Genomic DNA, 18,454 nt, shown 5'->3' with positions numbered 1-18,454 from the left:
TCAACACCCAGTTTTGCTCCTCAGTGCAGTTTTTATTCAGTGGTGTAGGTGCAGCCAGTATAGACAACGTGTTGCTCTGAGAAAATGATGAGCCTGTAAGGGCTTGATAGGTTCCCTGTGGCCTGCTATCTTGTGTCCTGACAGGTTGTGGGGAGACTGGAGCTGGCTTTGATTTCCAGCTTAACTGCTAGCATTCTGGGGGACCTTGGGGTGTCACTTAGCCCTTGGGTTCGTTTCTAAAAAAACCATAGTGGTACTGACCTTGGGTTTGTGCAGTGCTTTCAGATCAGCTAAAAGGTGTTATTTAAGGTATTGGTGCTTTTTGACAAAGGTCTACAAATGGGTGTGACAGCTCAGAGAGTCTCTGCAATTAATAAATACAGCTAGGTGGGTAATTTAAAGTTCTTAGCATCATAATAATGAAGTTACTTACATTTGAGGTAAGTGGTGAAGTTTTCTGCTGGCAAAAACCATTGGGCTTTTTTTTTTTTTTTTACCTTGCTTTGTTTTGTGGGTTACAATCACATGCCCGTGGCTCTAGAAAGCATCACTTAACTGTTGTCTTTAAAGGACTTAAGATGCTGGTGTCAACCTTTATCTCTTCTTGTCCCACCCTGTCTCACAGCGGTTTGTGGGTTTTGACCTTCTACTGTGTATATCAAATTTGTTACTGAGAAATGATGCAGGACTGTGCAGAGACTGACTTTGAGTCCTCTTCTGAATTAGATACCCCTGAAATTTCAGTGGGCTGGATTTGAAATCCGGAGGGGATGCTTCTGTCTCATCAGCTCCTTCATCCTGGTGTTCAAGAACATCGTTTGTTTGTCCAAACAAACGGTGTTTTGAAGTGGCAATACAGGCTGGTTCAAATGGGTCGTATCGCCATTGAAAATAAAACGAGGTGGAGCAGAAAAGAGAGTGGAAGATTGTCCCTAGATAAAAGCCTTCCCTTAGCCTTGCTTTTTTTTTAAAAGGTCTTATGACGGAGCTCTTGGCAAGAGAACAGAAGAGTGTGAACACCTTTGCAGCGGAGCGCAGAGCAGGTTAAGCACTGAGATCAGAGGGAAGGATTAGGGTTGATATTCTCCCCTGTGGAGGATCGGGCTGCACCCTGCCATGGCTGGCTGATCAAAGGGAGTGCTGCTTCGTGAGGGGTGGGGAAGGCAGGAAGGACCCTTGCCTATGTCCCTTCTCCTTTCAGAGCAAAACCAGCAGGCTCCAGTGGGTAGGCTTTGCCTGGTGTTTCCTTGTTTGCTCACACCTTTGGTTAATGGCAGCAGCCTGTGAGAAGTTGATGTGCCAGCCTGCACTTTTTCTTCCCCAAATCAGAGTTGAAGCGTGCTGATAGAAACTCATGGGAGCTTACAAACGGTAAGCAGCGAGATTGCTTCTTGCTAGCTACTGATCAGTGACTTGCCCATCTGTGAGGGAGCACTGTGCACTCCCCCTGGGTTCACAGTGTTTGTTGGAGGGGAGCTGCTGCTGTGCCCAGAAACCGCCCTTGTGCTGGCAGCCTCCTGGTCCTGCTGTATGCCAGGCAAAACTTCCTGTACACCCTCTCCAGTGCTTGCTGTTAAAGTTGCTGACCACGTTGCTGGGGCTTCTGAAGAGGTCAGCAGTAGTTTCAGACCGATGATGGGACAGTTTACTTAACCTCAGGGAAATCAGGCAGTTGATTTGAAATGTGGGCTCCGGTTTTGAGGATGGGATGGTTTGCACAGGTTCGGCATGCTGGGAGCCTGCAGGGGGGTGTAGTGCTTGGGCATTTTCGTTCAGGAATCCTAAATACCCTGAGCATACTGTGCAGATTTTTTTTTTTTCCTGTCTGGAGTGTAGTAATTGCCCAAAGGAAATGGTGTTTGACCAAGATGGAACAATGGTGTTTGACAGTGACTGACGTAGTTGCAATTATTAGACTTCAGGCTTATGAAGAACGTGAAGACCTGTACCTGGCAGCACATACCTGTTTTAGAATCGTGTCCTGGCGGCGCATCTGAAATGAGTATGTTCCTGACCTTAAGGTCAGGAGTGATTCAGTATTCCTGACAGGATAACTAAGAATCACAGTCTTCTATAGGAAACAGAGTAAGTGAACAGTCACTGGATGTCCTATGAACTGTTTTCAGTTCAGCAGGAGTTATCGTCATTTTTTTCCCTTTCTTGTTTACAGCAATGCTGAGTGACAAAAACTCTGTGAAACTGAAAAGTGATCATTCACCTCCTGTGCCATGGTGTAAGGTGGCTGCACGTGAAGATGAGAAGACCAAGCTGGTTTTTAAAAGGTACTCGCAAGTAAGTGTCGTTGTCACAGCAACTTAGAGGTCAGTTGCTCTCCCCCTAGCCTGGGCAGTTACAAAAAGGATGCAAACATCAAGGGATGAGATTGCCACAGGAACCGAATGAAGGGTTAGGCACACAGCTTACCCTGGGACACCTAAAACTCTTTGAGGAGTTAGGCTGTCTTGTAGTAGTACCTGTTTTCCAAAGCCAATGTGAGATCCCAGTGCTTTGCTCACAAGTATTTCCAGTCCTTTTTGTATCCAGATAAGTAACAATGACAAGGCTTTTGTACAGCCTGATAATGGAAGAAATTGAAGGGCAGTGGATGCTTAGTGGGTATTTTGGGGAGGTGTCCCCTCATAGTTAGTTTGGTTATGAAGAACTTCTGGAATGCTACATCACAAAATCTTCCTCCATTTTTTGTTTGACATCAAATTAGAATTAATGAACATGTGCTAGTGTACATCCAGAACCATATTTTAAACGAAAAAAGTTCACTACTGTGATACCGGTCTGCCACATGAATTTTTAGATCTTAAAGCTTAAAAAAACCCAAGGCCAACTGTTATGTCCACTGGTGGTTTTAGCACCTAGTGGTGCAACCCGAGCTGAATCTAGAGATACTTGATAAACCTCTGTGGAGGAAAATCAACCTCATTCATCTGCTGTGAATCCTCTGTTTTCTGCCAGTCAGCTGATTTCCAGGGGTTGCAGCCTAACATGCTAATGAAGATTTTAGGCACCCTATCAGTGCAAAATTTAATTTAGTCAAATAGGATGCTTTTCCAGGGGTCACCTTGTTTGCAGCATATACTGCAAATTGAGTGCCAGGATTGTATCTGCGAGTCCATATGGTATAAGCTTTTTTAAAAAAAGGCCTTAGAAACCTGTATGAACTTCATCTGAAAGAGTTTCAAGAAGCACTGAACACTTAGGTTGTATATTTTTTTTTAAAGACATTTAACCAATTGTCCAATCCTTAGGAAACGAAAGTCAGTAATAAAGCTCAAACTACAAACTTGAGCAACAACCACAGCTCTAACCAAATAATGATGCAATTGTGGCAGATCTCTTTAGACACGAAATGAGCCAAGTGAATATTTGGAGATCAACAGTGAGGTTCCTTAGGAATGAGAAATGAGGAGATCAAAAATATGGATAGTCTATATTACTTAATTTTAAATGTGTTTTTGTTTGTTTGTTTTCTTCTGCATGTTTTGGGGGTAGCAATAAATAAATTAGGCTTCTCAATATAAACATGAGCATCTAAATTCTGTGTTCTGGCCTGCCAGTGAGTTGAAAGCTTTGTTTGTGAGTGGTGGCCTTTGGCCCAAAATCTTGCAACTCGACGTTCCATCCTTTTTTTAACTTGCATGAAAATACATTATTTCAAAGTAGAGTTGCCCTTTAAAGTAAGAACAAAAGTCACTTCTGGTTTCTTTGTGAGGAGAGCCGTTGGACCCATTAGAGATGTAGTTAAAGTGTATGATGCAGGCATAGAACTGCTAAATCAGTGTCAATATGCAACATTTTCCTTATCAAAGCATCTCTATATGTTCGTACATCTTCTGCAGATAGCTCTGAAGAGTTATGAGAGACCTGCAGTGAACAAAATATTTTTTTCTTGGTTTGAATCAAATACAAGTATTGACCAGTAGTTCTTCAACTGTGTTAAATGAGTATTTTAAAACAAATTTAACAGTTGATGGATTGCTGGAAAAAATGTTTCCTCTCTCCTACCCCTATACCCTCCTGTTTGTTTTTAGACTTCTTGCACTGTTTCTGGTTGGAGGGTGCTTCCTTTATGTCCTCAAATTACATTTTGGCCCTGAAGAATGTGACAGAACAAAAATGCCTTATGTGGACCTCGATCGTATCAGGGTTGGTATATATATTTTTTTTTACTTGGCTTGAAAAAAGTTATTAATTGACAATATAAGACTTATAAGGATCTGTAACAAAGAACTGGAATGCTGAAATTATCCTGCGAGGGAAAATATATTTTGTTTCATTTCCTGCCATAGAACTTCTGGTTTTTGTTCTTGTGCAGTGACAACAGAAGTGCATAGAGAAACAGGATTTTTAGGGGTAAAATGAGGTAACCGTGACTGTTAAGAATAACATTTGAAATGCCAACAATGACTGTTGTGTCAGTGCAGATGACACTGGTGATGAGAAAACTGATGCAAATGAAAAGTAACATGTTCTAAAAAAAAAAAAAGCCCCAAACCCAACACATTAAACCAAAGGTTTATTTTTACCTGTGCCTGTTCCCCAGTCTGCTTTGCCGTGTAGTTGCTCAGATGTTTTTGGAATCACAGGGCAAATGTGCAGGAGGGTGCAGCTGTTGGTTCATTTGTTTATTTAGGGTAGCTGCTACTTCAACTAGTTTTGCATGTGGCTTTTCAGCTGGTGTAACAGGAGCCATTAAAGCTTTCTCTTAACTCTTGATGACAATTCTCTGTCTTTGCTACTTAACCTGTTGGCTCTTTATAGCAGTACTTACCTTGGCTTAGGGTTGTTCTGTTTCTGTCTTTGAATGTCTCAATGCTAAGACACAGCTTACAGCAGAAGCCCTGGCTGAAGATAGTCTCATCTTTGCATCACGGCGTGTGCATCCTCCCCCACCTCCCACCTTCTTCAGTGCGTGTTTTTTCCCCCTTCTGAGCCTCTTTGCCTCCCCTTTTCTTCTCATTTGACTTCTTTTCTCAGTAACATTCTTGCTTCTGAACAGCACCTGCCAAGCAAACCTAAAGGCTGCACGGACTGTGTTTGTTGCTGTCTCATAATTAATTTTGTTTGTGTTAGATGCCAGATGAGGAAATAGCATTGCTCTTTGTCTAGTTACTGATTACAAACTCTTTGGGGCAGTTGTCAGGTGATTGGCATTAATTTTTACTGATAGGGTGCACAACTGTCAGCCTTAAAAATGAGGCTCTTCTAAAGACACGCTGACTGTTGCTGGCAAGGTACAGCTTGAAGTTGCTTAGTCCTGCTTTGCCCAGAAGTGTGGTGTTTATGGCCAAGCTTGTAGAAACCTTTGTAACTGCAGCAGAGGCAGTTCTGTAGAACAGTCTTGTTTAAAAGAAAAAGCACAGCTTCCTTCCTCGTGCACCCAGTTACACACTTCCCTTTCCTTAATGGTGCAGAAGGAGAACTGAGTTAACATGGTATTTGAATATTGACTCTCTGGCCCCTGTGTTTGCTCCTGGGGTTTTTTTAATTGCAATGGAGGGAGGATCAGAAGAGTTGTATCAGGGAAGAGAACACGCAAAAAAATTTTAACTGATAAAAATAATACCTTTGCTATTTCTCTTCTTCCTTGCATCAGATACCAGCTTGCCACTACAGATGTTTTAAAAAAATGTACATGAGTAGTTTTTTGGGTTTCGTTGTGTTGTTTTTTTAATGAGATGGATCAATGTGTAGGTTTATCTCGCAGCTTATGATTTTTTTTATGTGACATGGAACCGTAGTCTTTTATTGTAGTGGCTAGTCTTTGAAAGAAGACCTGAAACACCCCCGCCTTGTATTGCTTTGAAAGGTGGGTTTTAGTTGTTAGCAATACCACTTTAGTGATGCTTAGGGAAGGAGTGTTGCTTCATTTTGATTAGTAAGCAAGCCCAGCCTGCCGCTTCACAGAACTTTTACCCGCTGAATGCGTCTCCAGTACAACCCTAACTCAGGTCATGCGGTTGAGCAGCAGAGTAGAATTCTCCTTGCTGCTGAATTCGATGGGTAGAGATATGTCTAGATTTTTTTTAATCCGTTTTTATAAATAACAGAAGCAATGTTCTCAAATGGCTCACTTTCACTTATCACGTTTACTAGCCTAATTCTTTAGAAAACCTCCTATCTGGATTTAAGCGATTGGGTGGAAAGGCATTCCGTTGCAGGTTCTCACCCTGCACTGGTTAGTACCTGCATTTGAGTGAATGCTTTAAAGTGTCTTGTATTTCCATGTTTAAGCTTTCTTTATAAACCCCTGTGTTTGCTAAACTGCCAGTGGTTGGCTCATGGGTTGCATTAAAAGGGCTTTGTATGTTCCTGAAGCTGGCTTTCCTTACTGAAATCGTGTGTGTTTTGTTTTAGAGAGCACAGCAGTATGCCAGTGCTGCATTGCAGGAACAGTGCCGACCTTCTTACGTGAAGAAAGAAATGGGGAAGTTATTTGCAGAGAAATATAGCATGGACGTATCTCCCTTTGTAGGGAAAAATATAAATGAAGATGAAGCTTTATTTAGATATGAACCTCCTTTTGGATTTCACAAGTTCTTTGATAAGCTTAAAAACCTTCTCGAACTCTTACCTGAGCATGATTTACCAGAGGATTTGAAGTCAAAACACTGTAAGCGTTGTGTGGTTGTTGGCAGTGGTGGAATTCTTCATGGATCAGAGCTGGGTCACTTACTGAATCAGTTTGATGTTGTTATAAGGTACGTATTTTCCATTTAAGGATTCCAACTACTTCAACTTTACTTTATGAACCAACTTTGTTATTTAAGGGGAAAGTATCTCCAACATTTATGCAACTTATAAGACTATTACTGAAAGTGCTTTTTAGAAATTTACTCAATTTCTGAGAAATTTACTGTGGAATTTGAAGTCTTTGAAGCAAAATAAATCCCAGAACCACAAAATGTCAGGGGTTGGAAGGGACCTCGAAAGATCATCTAGTCCAACCCCCCTGCCAGAGCAGGACCACCTAAAGCAGGTCACGCAGGAACACGTCCAGGAGGGTTTTGAGTGTCTCCGGAGAAGGAGACTCCACAGCCTCTCTGGGCAGCCTGTTCCAGAGCTCTGCCACCCTTAATGTAAAGACAGGAATTCAGTGTTGTTATTTGTGGACTTCAGATACCAAAAAGCGTGGGCAGAAATGAGCTATAAACCAGTGAAATCACAGACAAGTGGACAATCCTGGTTTTTATCCATTCATATGTTTAAGCTTTCAGAGGCAGGCTTTAGGACTCACTTCTGCCTCTTTCCCCTTCGATAGTTGGGATGTTTATTTGAAGGATATTTTTATAACAGCTATTTCAAGCACAATAAAAATTAATTGGTGTTTCAGTATACAGTTTGCCTATGCACTGTATAGCATGCTTATCTTTCGTTATCTTTCCAAGATCAGTGCATGCTTTCTATGATTTACCGTGTTTTCTAATACCTGAATTAAATGAATACATGCTCTGTATTCGTGCCTTCTGAACTTTACTGTTTGAACTCTCCTTCATATTTTGAGTCATTTAAAGTCACAAATAAATTTAATACAGGCATTTTCCCACGTTGCTTTGTAAACTGAGACTTGTTCCTCTTAAAAAGGGAAGGCTTGATACAGTGAAACAGTAGCTCTTATACAAAGGTAAACAAACTTGTAGCATGTGGAGGGGCAGAGAGCTTGCATTAACTGTTCTCTGAAATTCGGGCCGGCACCGTGAAGGTGACTTTTCAGATACAGAGAAGTTTGCAGGACTTAGGCTGTCCTGCAGAGCTGATGGACCTGGATGATGCTGTTCTTGTCAGCAGCGTGCTAGCGTCTGAAGTTTTTGGTGAGCTGGAATGATGTAAGCCCCCAGGATGCATGACGCTGCGCTGAAGGGATAACTGGAATACCTTCCTGTGGGCTGATACTTGTGTCTGTGTGTAAAAACACAATGCAGGCAACTTCCGGTGTGTTTTCTTTCCCTTCCTCTTTTAAGCCTCTCTTGAGTTGGCACAAGGCGACGAATATGAGATTCTGCAATGCTGTTTTAAGTTACTTTTCGATTCAAGCTTTTCTTTTTGAAGTTTTGCACTTGTGCCAGTTAATGCAGAAGTAGAATTGGCTTCCTCTCAAAGGTAAGGGACAGATGAGTGTGTGAGGGGAGGAACACAGAGATACTCAGAAAACACTGTGCTCTGCTCTGTTAAAAAAACCTGTGGGTCAAATACGAGTTCTTTGCTTAGTGTCTGATGTTTTTAATGAGATCGTAACCCATGCCTATTAAATACAATTTCTCTCCATTGTGTGGGTGCTTTGTTCTTTTGTTGGTGTTTTTTCTGTTAGGTTAAATGATGCACCAGTTCAAGGATACACAGATCACGTTGGTAACAAAACTACTATACGGATGACCTACCCGGAAGGAGCCCCCCTTTCTGAACACGAGTATCCTCCTGCTAGCTTGTTTGTGGCTGTCTTGTTTAAAAGTGTTGATTTCAATTGGCTTCAAGCAATGATAAAAAACGAAACCTTGGTATGTAATGTGGCAGTGTTATGTACCTGTGATTTCTGTTTGGGTTTTTTTCTAATGTTTAAGAAGCTGATTGTTCCTGTTTTATTACACAGAGGATCTTTTATGTAACTTTGTGGTTTCCTTAGCTTTGTCTCCTAGTTGCAGTTGGTACCAGCATTCATGTGGAAGCCCCGTGCTGACAGTAACACACTTTTTTCCTACGGATAGTGGTGGCTTGCACCAAGATACATAATGTATCAAGTGTTTACTCAAGTGGAATTAATTTCACATTAGGTTTAAGTGACTTATTTAGACCTGCAGAGCCTGAAATAGAAATGAGATTTCTGGATGCCAGTCTTTTTTTTTTTTTTACCAGCTAAAGTCTGTGCTGCTACAGTAGGCGTACGTGCAGCTAGTGTGTAATCAAAGCATCGTAGTTGTTAGTTAGCATGTGTCTGTGGCTCCAAAATTAAGAGGTCGTGTGTTTCTCGCTGAATATTTAAAGTGCAGAGGTTCCTAAGGAATTGGTAGAAGGGTTCCATGTTTACAGACTGTTTAAACTGGTGGTTTTCAGCTCTTTCAATTTGCAGGCAGATAACTTCTGCAAGTTGAAAACCAGTAGCTAGGTTTCTCTGACCACAAGTTGAGAACAAGTGTTCTAAATTATTGAGAGAGATTTAGAAGAAAGCCTGTCAAGTTTTTTTTTTAACATTGATACATGCTAGTTCAGGTACTCCAAGTTCCCTTCTTAATTCTGTGAGAGCGTGTGGAAGGCCTGTTTAGTATTGACCATGACTGTCTACTACTACTTCAGTCCAAAGAGTGCGTGCAGGGATATTGCCTTGTTTTGAATAATCCGAGTATGTTTTGTAGAGGGGAGACTTTCTTCAGTGCATGAATTTGCACAAATTTAAGAACTTCTGCTCCCTGATTTTCTTTTTTTTTTTTTTTTTCTTTTACCACGGACAGTGTTGGTCTATGATCTTCCCTGCAGCAGTGTGGTAATTTTGATGCACAGCAGCTTTCTAACTTGTGTTGAATCCCTAACTTGTTTTACAAGCTATCTGGCTATTTCATGTTTTAAGACTCAGTTTTGAAGAACGACTAGTACAAGGGTGGCTTTCTGTATTAAAATTTGTTTTGGGGGAGTTGGAAGAGTGATTGCTTTTTCACATCTGCCATGTCCTCTTGTTAGTGAGTGACAAGATTAGAATATGTGCTTTATGAAAAGACTACCTTTTCTTGTTTTGCATGGCTTGGGAGCAGATCTGCTCATTCCCGAGTTCTTCCTTGCTCTGGTGTTTTTGCTCTGGTGCAGAGAGCCAGTTTTGGGAACTGATCTGGGAATGGGCATACGGGAGAGCCCACCAAAGGGCCACAAAGATGCTTAAGGGACTGGAGCATCTCTCCTGTGAGGAAAGGCTGAGAGAGCTGGGACTGTTTAGCATAGAGAAGGCTCAGGGGGAAAACTTATTGACGTACACAAATATCTGAGGGGAGGGTGCAAAGAGGATGCAGCCAGGCTCTTTTCGGTGGTGCCCAATGACAGGACCAGAGGCAATGGGCACAAACTGAAACAGAAGGGTCCCTCTGAACATCAGGGAACGCTTTTTTTTACCTTGAGGATGACTGAGCACTGGCACGGGTTGCCCAGGGAGATTGTGGAGTCTCTATCCTTGGGGATATTCAAAAGCCATCTGGATGGGGTCCTGTCCAGCCAGCTCGAAGTGGCCCTGCTTGAGCAGAGGGGTTGGACCGCTTGACCTCCAGAGGTTCCTTCCAACCTCAACCACTCTGATTCTGTGAACTGAAAACATACTTCTCCTTTCAAATACTAGGCTTCAGCTGGATCAGCTCTCTGTGCAGGCGTTGGTAAACTGATTCAGAGCACGGGTGGGAAGACGGGACCAAAGCAACCTAGATTTGATCAGTTAATCTGCTGTAGGGTTGTACCTTAAAGCCTGTTTAAAAAATACAGGTCTCTGTTGCAGCTGTATCAGTTTTATCATTTGCTTTAGTGTTACCCATTATGTGGAAAGACTTGTAAAGTGAGCCTGACTTAGCATTGTTTTTTCCATTAGCATGCATCTAATGGACTGCGAGTGGCATGAGATCAGAATCTAGATTGCTGAGTCTTGTGTAAATCCTCTTCTGAAGTGTTACATTTATCACTAGGTGGATGGTGTCAAACAACAGCTGTTCTCTTCAAAGCCTGAGCAAAATTGTTTCAAATCCAGCACTTGCTTCAGAATGCCTGGTTAATGCTCGTGGAAAACTGGTTCCCTTTCCCATTTCTTTAAATACTCAGCTGTGCTGGGGAAGGTCCAAAGAACCTGGAGGTGCTGGTGGATATGTTGGCTGATTAAACACAAAGTGCAGTCAAATATTCAGAATAAACAACTCTTCCCTCTACTGCCCTCTGCAATTCCAAATACTTTGAAAGTTTTTCCTTTTTCGGGTCAGTCGCTTGAGCTGTACACTGGTATTCATGAACCACCTTAGCTATAAACTGTTTCCTGAATTTCTCAGGATCACCGATGAATTCTATAACTTGTGTACTGTCTGCTGTACACTTTGCAGTCTCAGAGGTTCCCTTTGCTGAACTATTTTTTCTTTCTCTTAGCCTCTGTGGGTGCGACTCTTCTTTTGGAAGGAGGTTGCTGAGAAAATTCCTTTTACATCAAAGCAGTTTCGGATTCTAAATCCAGTCATCATCAAAGAGACAGCTTTGGACATTTTACAGTTCCCCGAACCTCGATCAAAATTCTGGGGTTGGGATAAGGTAAGAAGTTTCCTTTTAGGAGAAGGAGACTATAAAATACAAAGTAAAATAAGAAACTGAGAAAAGTTTTGGGCTCTTCCTTCAATATAGTTTCTCTGTGCAGTTTCAGAGCTGGTCTCAAGTAATGGGGAAATTAATGTCCTGTCAAAATACTCTTGTATTTTCTTGTGTAAAATCAAAGCAGGATTTCAGCTCACCTTTTTAAAGGAGGGCTGACATGAAATGGCCTGTTTTACAAAGCATTCAGATGCAGTGAGACAAATTCATTCCAGTACAGTGTGGTCACTCACACATCATTGTGACTGGTGTTAAATATTCCAAACGTGCATTTGGTATATGTTAAGTGTGTTAAAAGCAGCCTGTTAAGCCAAACCAGCAATTAGCTATAGACAGATGTGTCTCCAGCTGCAGGGAAAGCAGAGGGAGTATGGAAACCAGGCCAGCGTAAAGCGCCCTTCCAACTGTTGGAATTGCTGTGTGTGGCGGTGTGCTCAACAGCAACTCCTGGCTGTATCCTCCCTCTCTGCCCTTCGCTCCAGCCATAGTATGGCGTGACAAATTGCTCAGTTTAATTATACCTTTTAATTATTTCTTTGAGAAATTGGATGTCACTAGTTCTCTTGAACTATGAAAAACCCTTAACCATCGTCTTTCTACCTTTTGTGTGAAAGCATTTAATAGTAGCGTTCTTGCACAAATGTTTGAAGGGTTTTCTCACGTTTATTTATCAAAATAACGTAACGTACCAAGCTATCTGTCTCTTAGTTGTCTCGTAGTATACTTGCCTTCTTCACAGGTTGTTCAGTGAAAAGTCGTATTCTGAAGAATACTTTTAGAGAGCTCGAGACTGAAGTAAGCATACATCAAGAAATGTCAAGTTTAACTGCATGTCAGGAGTTGTTTGAGTGTTTGGAGCAAGGGCTCACTTGTAGTTTAACTACATAGTAATAGGGCATCTTGCCTTCACAGAGAAAAAAAATCGGTATTGACGGTCAAAAGTCTTGTTAGAGGCAAATACTCAAGTTGTATTAGTGTTTGGCCCTGAAGTTTTTAGTTTTATGTGATCATTCAATTGATTTTTTTAGTTTTAGTTCTAGTTGAGTTTAGTTTTAATTGATTAATTGATTCCAGTTTTAAGTGAGGAGAGGGAATAGACAAAGCCATTAAATTTTCTAGAGTGTTTACAAAAACTGACAAAGGAGAATATGTTTGAATTCAGTAGGTTTCATTTTTCCCCCTGTTTAGAATGTACCTACAATTGGGGTCACAGCAGTTGTTCTGGCCACACACTTATGTGATGAAGTGAGCTTAGCAGGATTTGGATATGACCTCGATCAGCCCAGCACACCTTTGCACTATTACAACAACCTCTGCATGGCTGCCATGAACAGACAAACTATGCACAATGTGACAAGCGAAACAAAATTCCTGCAAAAACTGATCAAAGAAAAAGTCGTCAAAGACCTCACTGGTGGGATACATTGTGAATTCTGCAGCAAGGACAGCTAGTAATTGAGGTGCGGCACGGTTTGGCTCTGTTACGTTTCCAGAGGTTCAGCTGGAACAACTTTTTCACTGTCTGGAGTAGTTCTTCCAAGAGTGTATAAAATGGACGTGGAATCTCTGCTGCCTTTTTTTTTTTAATGTCAATTTGTTGGACTTTTATGTTGATGTCAGATTTTACTTTGCACATTTTTGTGAATAACTATGTGAATGCAACTTGGAGTCGAAAGAGATCAATGTAAAATATTTAATGTTAAAGTTGTCTGAAGAAAAGCCGGTTTTGTTTTCAGATATCTATGGTACGCACAACGCCAGCCTGAGTGGTCTAACAGCACACGAGAGTTTTATTTTCCACTGAACGACTATCTTTGTCAATCCAGTTCTCGGTGTATGACTCCTTTTCGTGGCATGCCATGAAAAGAAAGGCGTATGCTTCTCAAGTCTTTCAGTTCTTGCAACTTGAGCATTGTGTTTCCCCCTCATATATTTATATTCTTTTGTTTTCTGCTAGTATATTTTTTTGAGGGTGGAGGAGGAATGTGGGAGTGGAGGGGAAGGAACTGTTGTGGCAACAACTGAAAAGTAAGTACTTTGGTGTTCATGATTAATATTAAAATCATTGATGCATTAATGTATTGGATTAGAATCCTGCTTTACCATGAGGCATTTTTGGGCCCAGGGCACACTATAAGAGGATTTAGCCAGTAGGAGGGTTTCACCTGAACCAGATCACTTGTTATTTCCATTCCTTAAGACCCAGATAAATGTTTCTAACTAGCTGATTTGCGGCAGAGTTCAGCTACCCCAGTTATAGAAGTGGCATTAACACAAAATCTGCTAATTTTTTTTTGAGTGACTTGAGAATTGCTGGTTCTATAAAACACCGGTTTGCATGAATCTTCCATTTAGGAATAATAGAATCTATGACTAGGTTAAAATATCCATTCGTTTACTTTATGATCTTTAAGTAATGAATTTCAGATATCGTAACCTTAATAGTTTACAATGATGATAACCCTTATGAATTCTAGTGTTGAGTATGTAATTGAAGGGAGAGATAGAGTTGTTGGTTTTTCCAGAGCAACTTCTAAGTCAGCAATTGGGTGAGTGTGTATAAGTTAAGAAATCACTTTGAGAAAGTAGTGTGATCTAGTAGCAAGCTAGATAACTGCTGAAAACCGCATACTTGCAGCCTTTTTTTTTATGGTCTTGTGACTGGAAATCAGTGCATTGCAAAGAAACCGGACTGTGCAGATCTGCAAGCAGGTTTTGATGTTAATTTTCATGATGTTAGGTATGTAGGAATGACTGTATTTGCACTGAGTATGTTGTTACTTAATCTACAGTATGTGAAAAATGCTTTCCTTGGGAATGAAAGTTTGTAGCAGATCGATCAAATGTTGGCCTAGAAACATTGCTGGTAGTCGTGGACTGTCCACATGGTGAGCATTCCCACTGTTTGTTATGGATGAAGATATGAATGTAGTTGTAGTTTTAAATTTTCAAAGTAACAGTGTGGGACAGCAAGATTAGGGTGGTTGAGTGTTTTATTTTTGGGTGTTTTTTTCCACGGAGAGAAGATCTAATGCATGATAATGTTAGAATGCAGGAGCAGCAGACTGATCTGCACTGTTACACTAAAAGGCAATAAAATGACATCAGATTATAAAGCATAACTCTGAAGAAAGTTGTGAACCTCATCCTTCATAAGTCTCATGTACCTACATGTCCTTGAAAGCCAGCTGTGAATGGTGAGCAAATTAGAAGATCAGTTTCTTGTCTCTGTCACTGTTTGTGTTTATAGCAATAACGTTAATCTAACCTTTCGTCCTTCATGAAACACATTAACTTTGGTACTAGCAATAAATTTCTAGTCTGTGTTTTTCTTGTAAGTATAATAATTATATTATTTAACTATTTCATGTACTAAGAGTTTTATACAGATAGTCTTTTAGTTAATATATTAAAATGTGCTAAATATTTTCTCCTGGTATTTAAACTGGAAGCAAAGTACCTTAATTTCATTTGGTATTAGTGAAATTTGGGAAGACTTCAGAACATGTGTCTTGGTAGGACGTCCTGAATACACCACAAGTACGTGTTTCAGAGCACTTGGTCCCTCACGAGTCAGTAACTTCAAAATAATCAGTTGATTAATGTAAATGCCAATAGCTTGTTGGAGATGCTGTATGTACTGTCAAGTTCTCAAGTTATGTTGGTGTCGGATTAGATTGTTTTCCCACCAGTTCTATGGCTTGTGATAAAACATGCTGCTTTGAATACGCCGGCACAGACTCGACCATCCATGAAATGGCAGCAAAGTTCAGGTTGCAAAAAGCAATAAACTGATGAAACCACTTTCTACTTACGTGTTTGTCTCACAGTTTGCGATTTGTTCTGCCTCCTTTATTAAGGATTCTACATGTCTTACTGGTCCCATTAAAAGTCTTGATGCCATCCCAGGCAGTCAAGAAGAGGGGGAGTTAGTGGGTGATGACAACTCTTTCTCCTTTCATTTATGGCTTTTTAATACCTGTCAGTAGAGTTGTATCTCTGGAGCCTGGGAGAGAGAATCCTTCTCAACACTGACCATATCGTAGGCTTCCAGGGTTTTGAAGTTAATGTGGATGAGAATATTTCAGACTGGGTTATAGCACTGGCCTTAAATTCAAGGGTGTGTGTCCTTCAGTGTTGGAGACAGACTGCAGCTTCTGGTCTGTGTTTCAGTCTTGCTTTGCTCTCGGTGAGATAAGAACAAAAGCTGTGTGTCTCTGTTGCTGTGTCCCAGATCTTATGCTTTGCCAAGGATCTGCATCACCCCTTGTAGATAGGCCTTAATGGTGTTTGTTTAAACAGTCAACAAAGAATTGGGAGCTGTGATAAAGCTGTTGTGTTGCCAATGAGAATTTCTCTTTGTAACTCTCCTCTCTGCGTAGGAGCTATCACAGTTATGTGTGTGTCTGACCTGTTCTGGTGTTGAATTTTTTTTCTTCATCGTTTCTGTGCAGGGAACGTGGCGTCGACCTCCAATTCCCTTGCGTTTAGAGTGGTTGTCCAGTACTTGCATTATCTGTTACGCTTTAGTCTTTCAGGTGAGCCAAGTAGAAATTCTGTGTTAGGACTAAAAATTCTGAAACTGTTTTGAAGATTTAGATTATTTGTGAAGCTTTTTTTTTTTCTTCCAATATATTCAGATTTATTTAGCCGCTTAGGGAATAGCAGGAGAGATGACCAGCATACTTATTTTGGCTAGATCCGGTTTGTTCAAACAAATGGGAACTTTGAATTGCCACATAGGAATTAAGGTGCTGTTTTTCAAGTGTTTATAGGAGTCCTGCACACAGCTGCAGACACACTCCTTGGAAGGAGAACCGCAGGTAAGGTTATGGTTGGTTTGTTATACCACCACGAACACGTGCCAAAGCTGCACGAGGAGACCTATAGAGCCTCGGTTGACTGTGGAGTGGGAAGGCGCTGAGAAGGGTGGTTGCAGTGCGTGTGCCTGACCAGTTGACATCAGAAGTGGGTGTCGAGCTCGTCGAGGTGTCTGAGATGCTGATAAGGAGCTGAAGAGCAGTTTGGCCTCTTCAGCGGGTGGGTGTGCGCTGACAGCTTCAGCTCGCATGCTGCAGTTGGAACTCCAGCAGGAGCTGGGGGGCTCGGAGGAGGCAGCTGCGTAGGGTGAGTGTGATCTCTGCCTGTGGCCAAGGGCTGATGAGGGAAGAGCTCATGCACCGCTGTTAAGACTAGCACAGGCGTGATGCTTGCTGTGACTTCTTGCCTCCAGCCTGCCAGCAGCAAGGTTTTATACAAATACTTGATTTTACCAGCAACTGGATCTTGCCCTCTGAAATTTCTGTTGCCTGGGAAGGCTCTTGCCTTTCCTAATGGCAAACATACCTAAGGTGGTAGTATTTCACATGGCTCTATTATTATTAAATAAATCTAGGATACACATGGTGACAAACTAACATTTGTTCCTGTCGTGTAAAACGAAAGCTCTTTGTTTCCCAGGAAACAACAACCTTGCCTGTGTTTTTTTTTTTTTAAAAAAAAAAAAGGCAAAAAGCCCAACAAAATCCTGCCTGTTGGGGTTGAGGTAATTACCAACTCCAGCAAAACGAGGAAATATGAAGATATTTTTTTAAAAATGCCACTGATGAGAAGCTAGGCACTGTTGGAACCGTTGCCTGAAGTGACGTACGACCCGATCCAAATGAATTAAAGGATGAAGGGGTGTGAAGAGGGACAGCTGAACCCTGCTGTGAAATGCAACCCCTTTGTTCTGCAGCCACCTAACTCTGGAAATATTTACCTTCTTACAATATCGCAGATCGTGAACTGAAATTTCCCAGAGCTCTAGGAGTTAACGTTTGTAGGCAACTGTAGGTACGTCCTGGTTGCAGCAGGTTGGAGCGGTTCGCTGTCAGCCTTGCTCCGTGTCTGATGAGGTGTTGGAAGGAGGCGACCCACTCGTTGAGTACCCAAGGGGCTTGGTCCCATGACACCTAAAACCTCCTGTCTGTCTAATCGCCTTTCAGAGGCACACCACAAGTGTTCTCTGCCTCCGTGGCTATTTCCTTTAGTTTCCCCGAAACAGCCCTGTGAGCAGGAACCGAAGCACCCACCCGTGGTGTGCATCACACACTTGGGTACCAAGGGTCTGCGTTTCAACCTGTCCTCAGCCAAAGCGGGGGCTGTGTTGCAAAGTGTTAGACCAGAACTTTCCACATCTTACGCACACGTGAGCCTCCCCGTCATTGCTGGGAAAGAGCCGCAGTGGCTCAGAGCTCTGTGCTGGTCTGTGTATCACGGGTGACAGACCTGTACATTGCTGTGAGGGAACCCTCCTGCTCAAGCTCTACCTTTATTCCTCGCTCCTCTCGGTATAAAGCTTATTGTACCTGTGTGCTAATTCTTCTAATGTTTTCTAATTAAAAAGAATACAATAAGATGCCTTCCTCGAAGCATAAGGGATCTCTTGGTGGGGACCTGGTGTGTGTTCCTCTCAAACTGGAGTTCAAACTTTTATCACGTGTGACTGACCCTGACAAGGTCGTGACACCGTCAGTGGCAGCTCTGATGGTCAAGGTAGGAGGTGGGCATTAAATCGACAGTGCTGTGACAACTCCTGTGGTTTATCTTGATATGCAAGGCCAGGAATTAGCAGGACTGGGTTTTCAGGCAGGGAAGTGGAGAGGCAAGGCCCATAGATTTTGTTAATCTATTCAGCTACCTGCCTGTTCCAGTTGATTTACCCCTTTCTTCTTGCCCAAGCACTTGTGCATCACCTCTTTGTGGTTTAACAAAACAAAAAAAACAACCCTGTGATTGAATCTTGTTGGGAATGCTCATACCTGTTAACACTTGCATTTTCCAGCTTGTGAACCGGAATTAGAGCTGCTCACGCTTGGAGGGTTGAGCAGGGCTGAACGTAGGTGGTTTATCTCCCTTTGGAGCCATCTGCCTGGTCATTCATTTTCACAGCCTGCCTCTCTTGTGCTCAGGCCAAAACCAACTTGTTTCCAAGCTCCTACATATGCCTTTGGGGAGAACAAAGCCGCCTTGTTCAGTGCAGCCACTCCTGCTCCCTCCTCGTGGGCAGCGAGGAGCCCCAGCCTTTGGAAGGAGGCGCTTCCAATTGCACAGGATGGCTTCGGCAGTGGTCGGGTGCTGGAGC

The 18,454-nt window shown here is 42.0% G+C and overlaps 1 protein-coding gene across 1 annotated transcript; it reads left to right on the top strand.

The window, feature by feature from the left end:
- Nucleotides 1–4,117: 4,117 nt before the first annotated feature.
- ST3GAL5 (ST3 beta-galactoside alpha-2,3-sialyltransferase 5) lies at nucleotides 4,118–12,798 on the top strand. The gene is made up of 5 exons (XM_009955376.2): nucleotides 4,118–4,161; nucleotides 6,373–6,716; nucleotides 8,324–8,510; nucleotides 11,113–11,271; nucleotides 12,517–12,798. Exons 1-5 carry the CDS (start codon nucleotides 4,132–4,134, stop codon nucleotides 12,778–12,780), a joined length of 984 nt encoding a protein of 327 aa, XP_009953678.2. The 5' UTR covers nucleotides 4,118–4,131; the 3' UTR covers nucleotides 12,781–12,798.
- Nucleotides 12,799–18,454: the final 5,656 nt, after the last annotated feature.

Source organism: Leptosomus discolor, chromosome 4 (genome assembly GCF_034619465.1).
Source record: "Leptosomus discolor isolate bLepDis1 chromosome 4, bLepDis1.hap2, whole genome shotgun sequence".
Lineage (NCBI taxonomy): Eukaryota > Metazoa > Chordata > Aves > Leptosomiformes > Leptosomidae > Leptosomus > Leptosomus discolor.
Note: the sequence above shows the minus strand (reverse complement) of the source record. Positions and strands in the feature narration are given on the sequence as shown.

Excerpts from the sequence above, each read along its gene's own strand:
- ST3GAL5 (XM_009955376.2), top strand. The coding sequence starts at position 4,132 with ATGCCTTATGTGGACCTCGATCGTATCAGG. Across the intron at positions 6,717-8,323 it reads CAGTTTGATGTTGTTATAAG|GTTAAATGATGCACCAGTTC; the intron begins GTACGTATTTTC and ends TTTTTCTGTTAG. Across the intron at positions 8,511-11,112 it reads TGATAAAAAACGAAACCTTG|CCTCTGTGGGTGCGACTCTT; the intron begins GTATGTAATGTG and ends TCTTTCTCTTAG.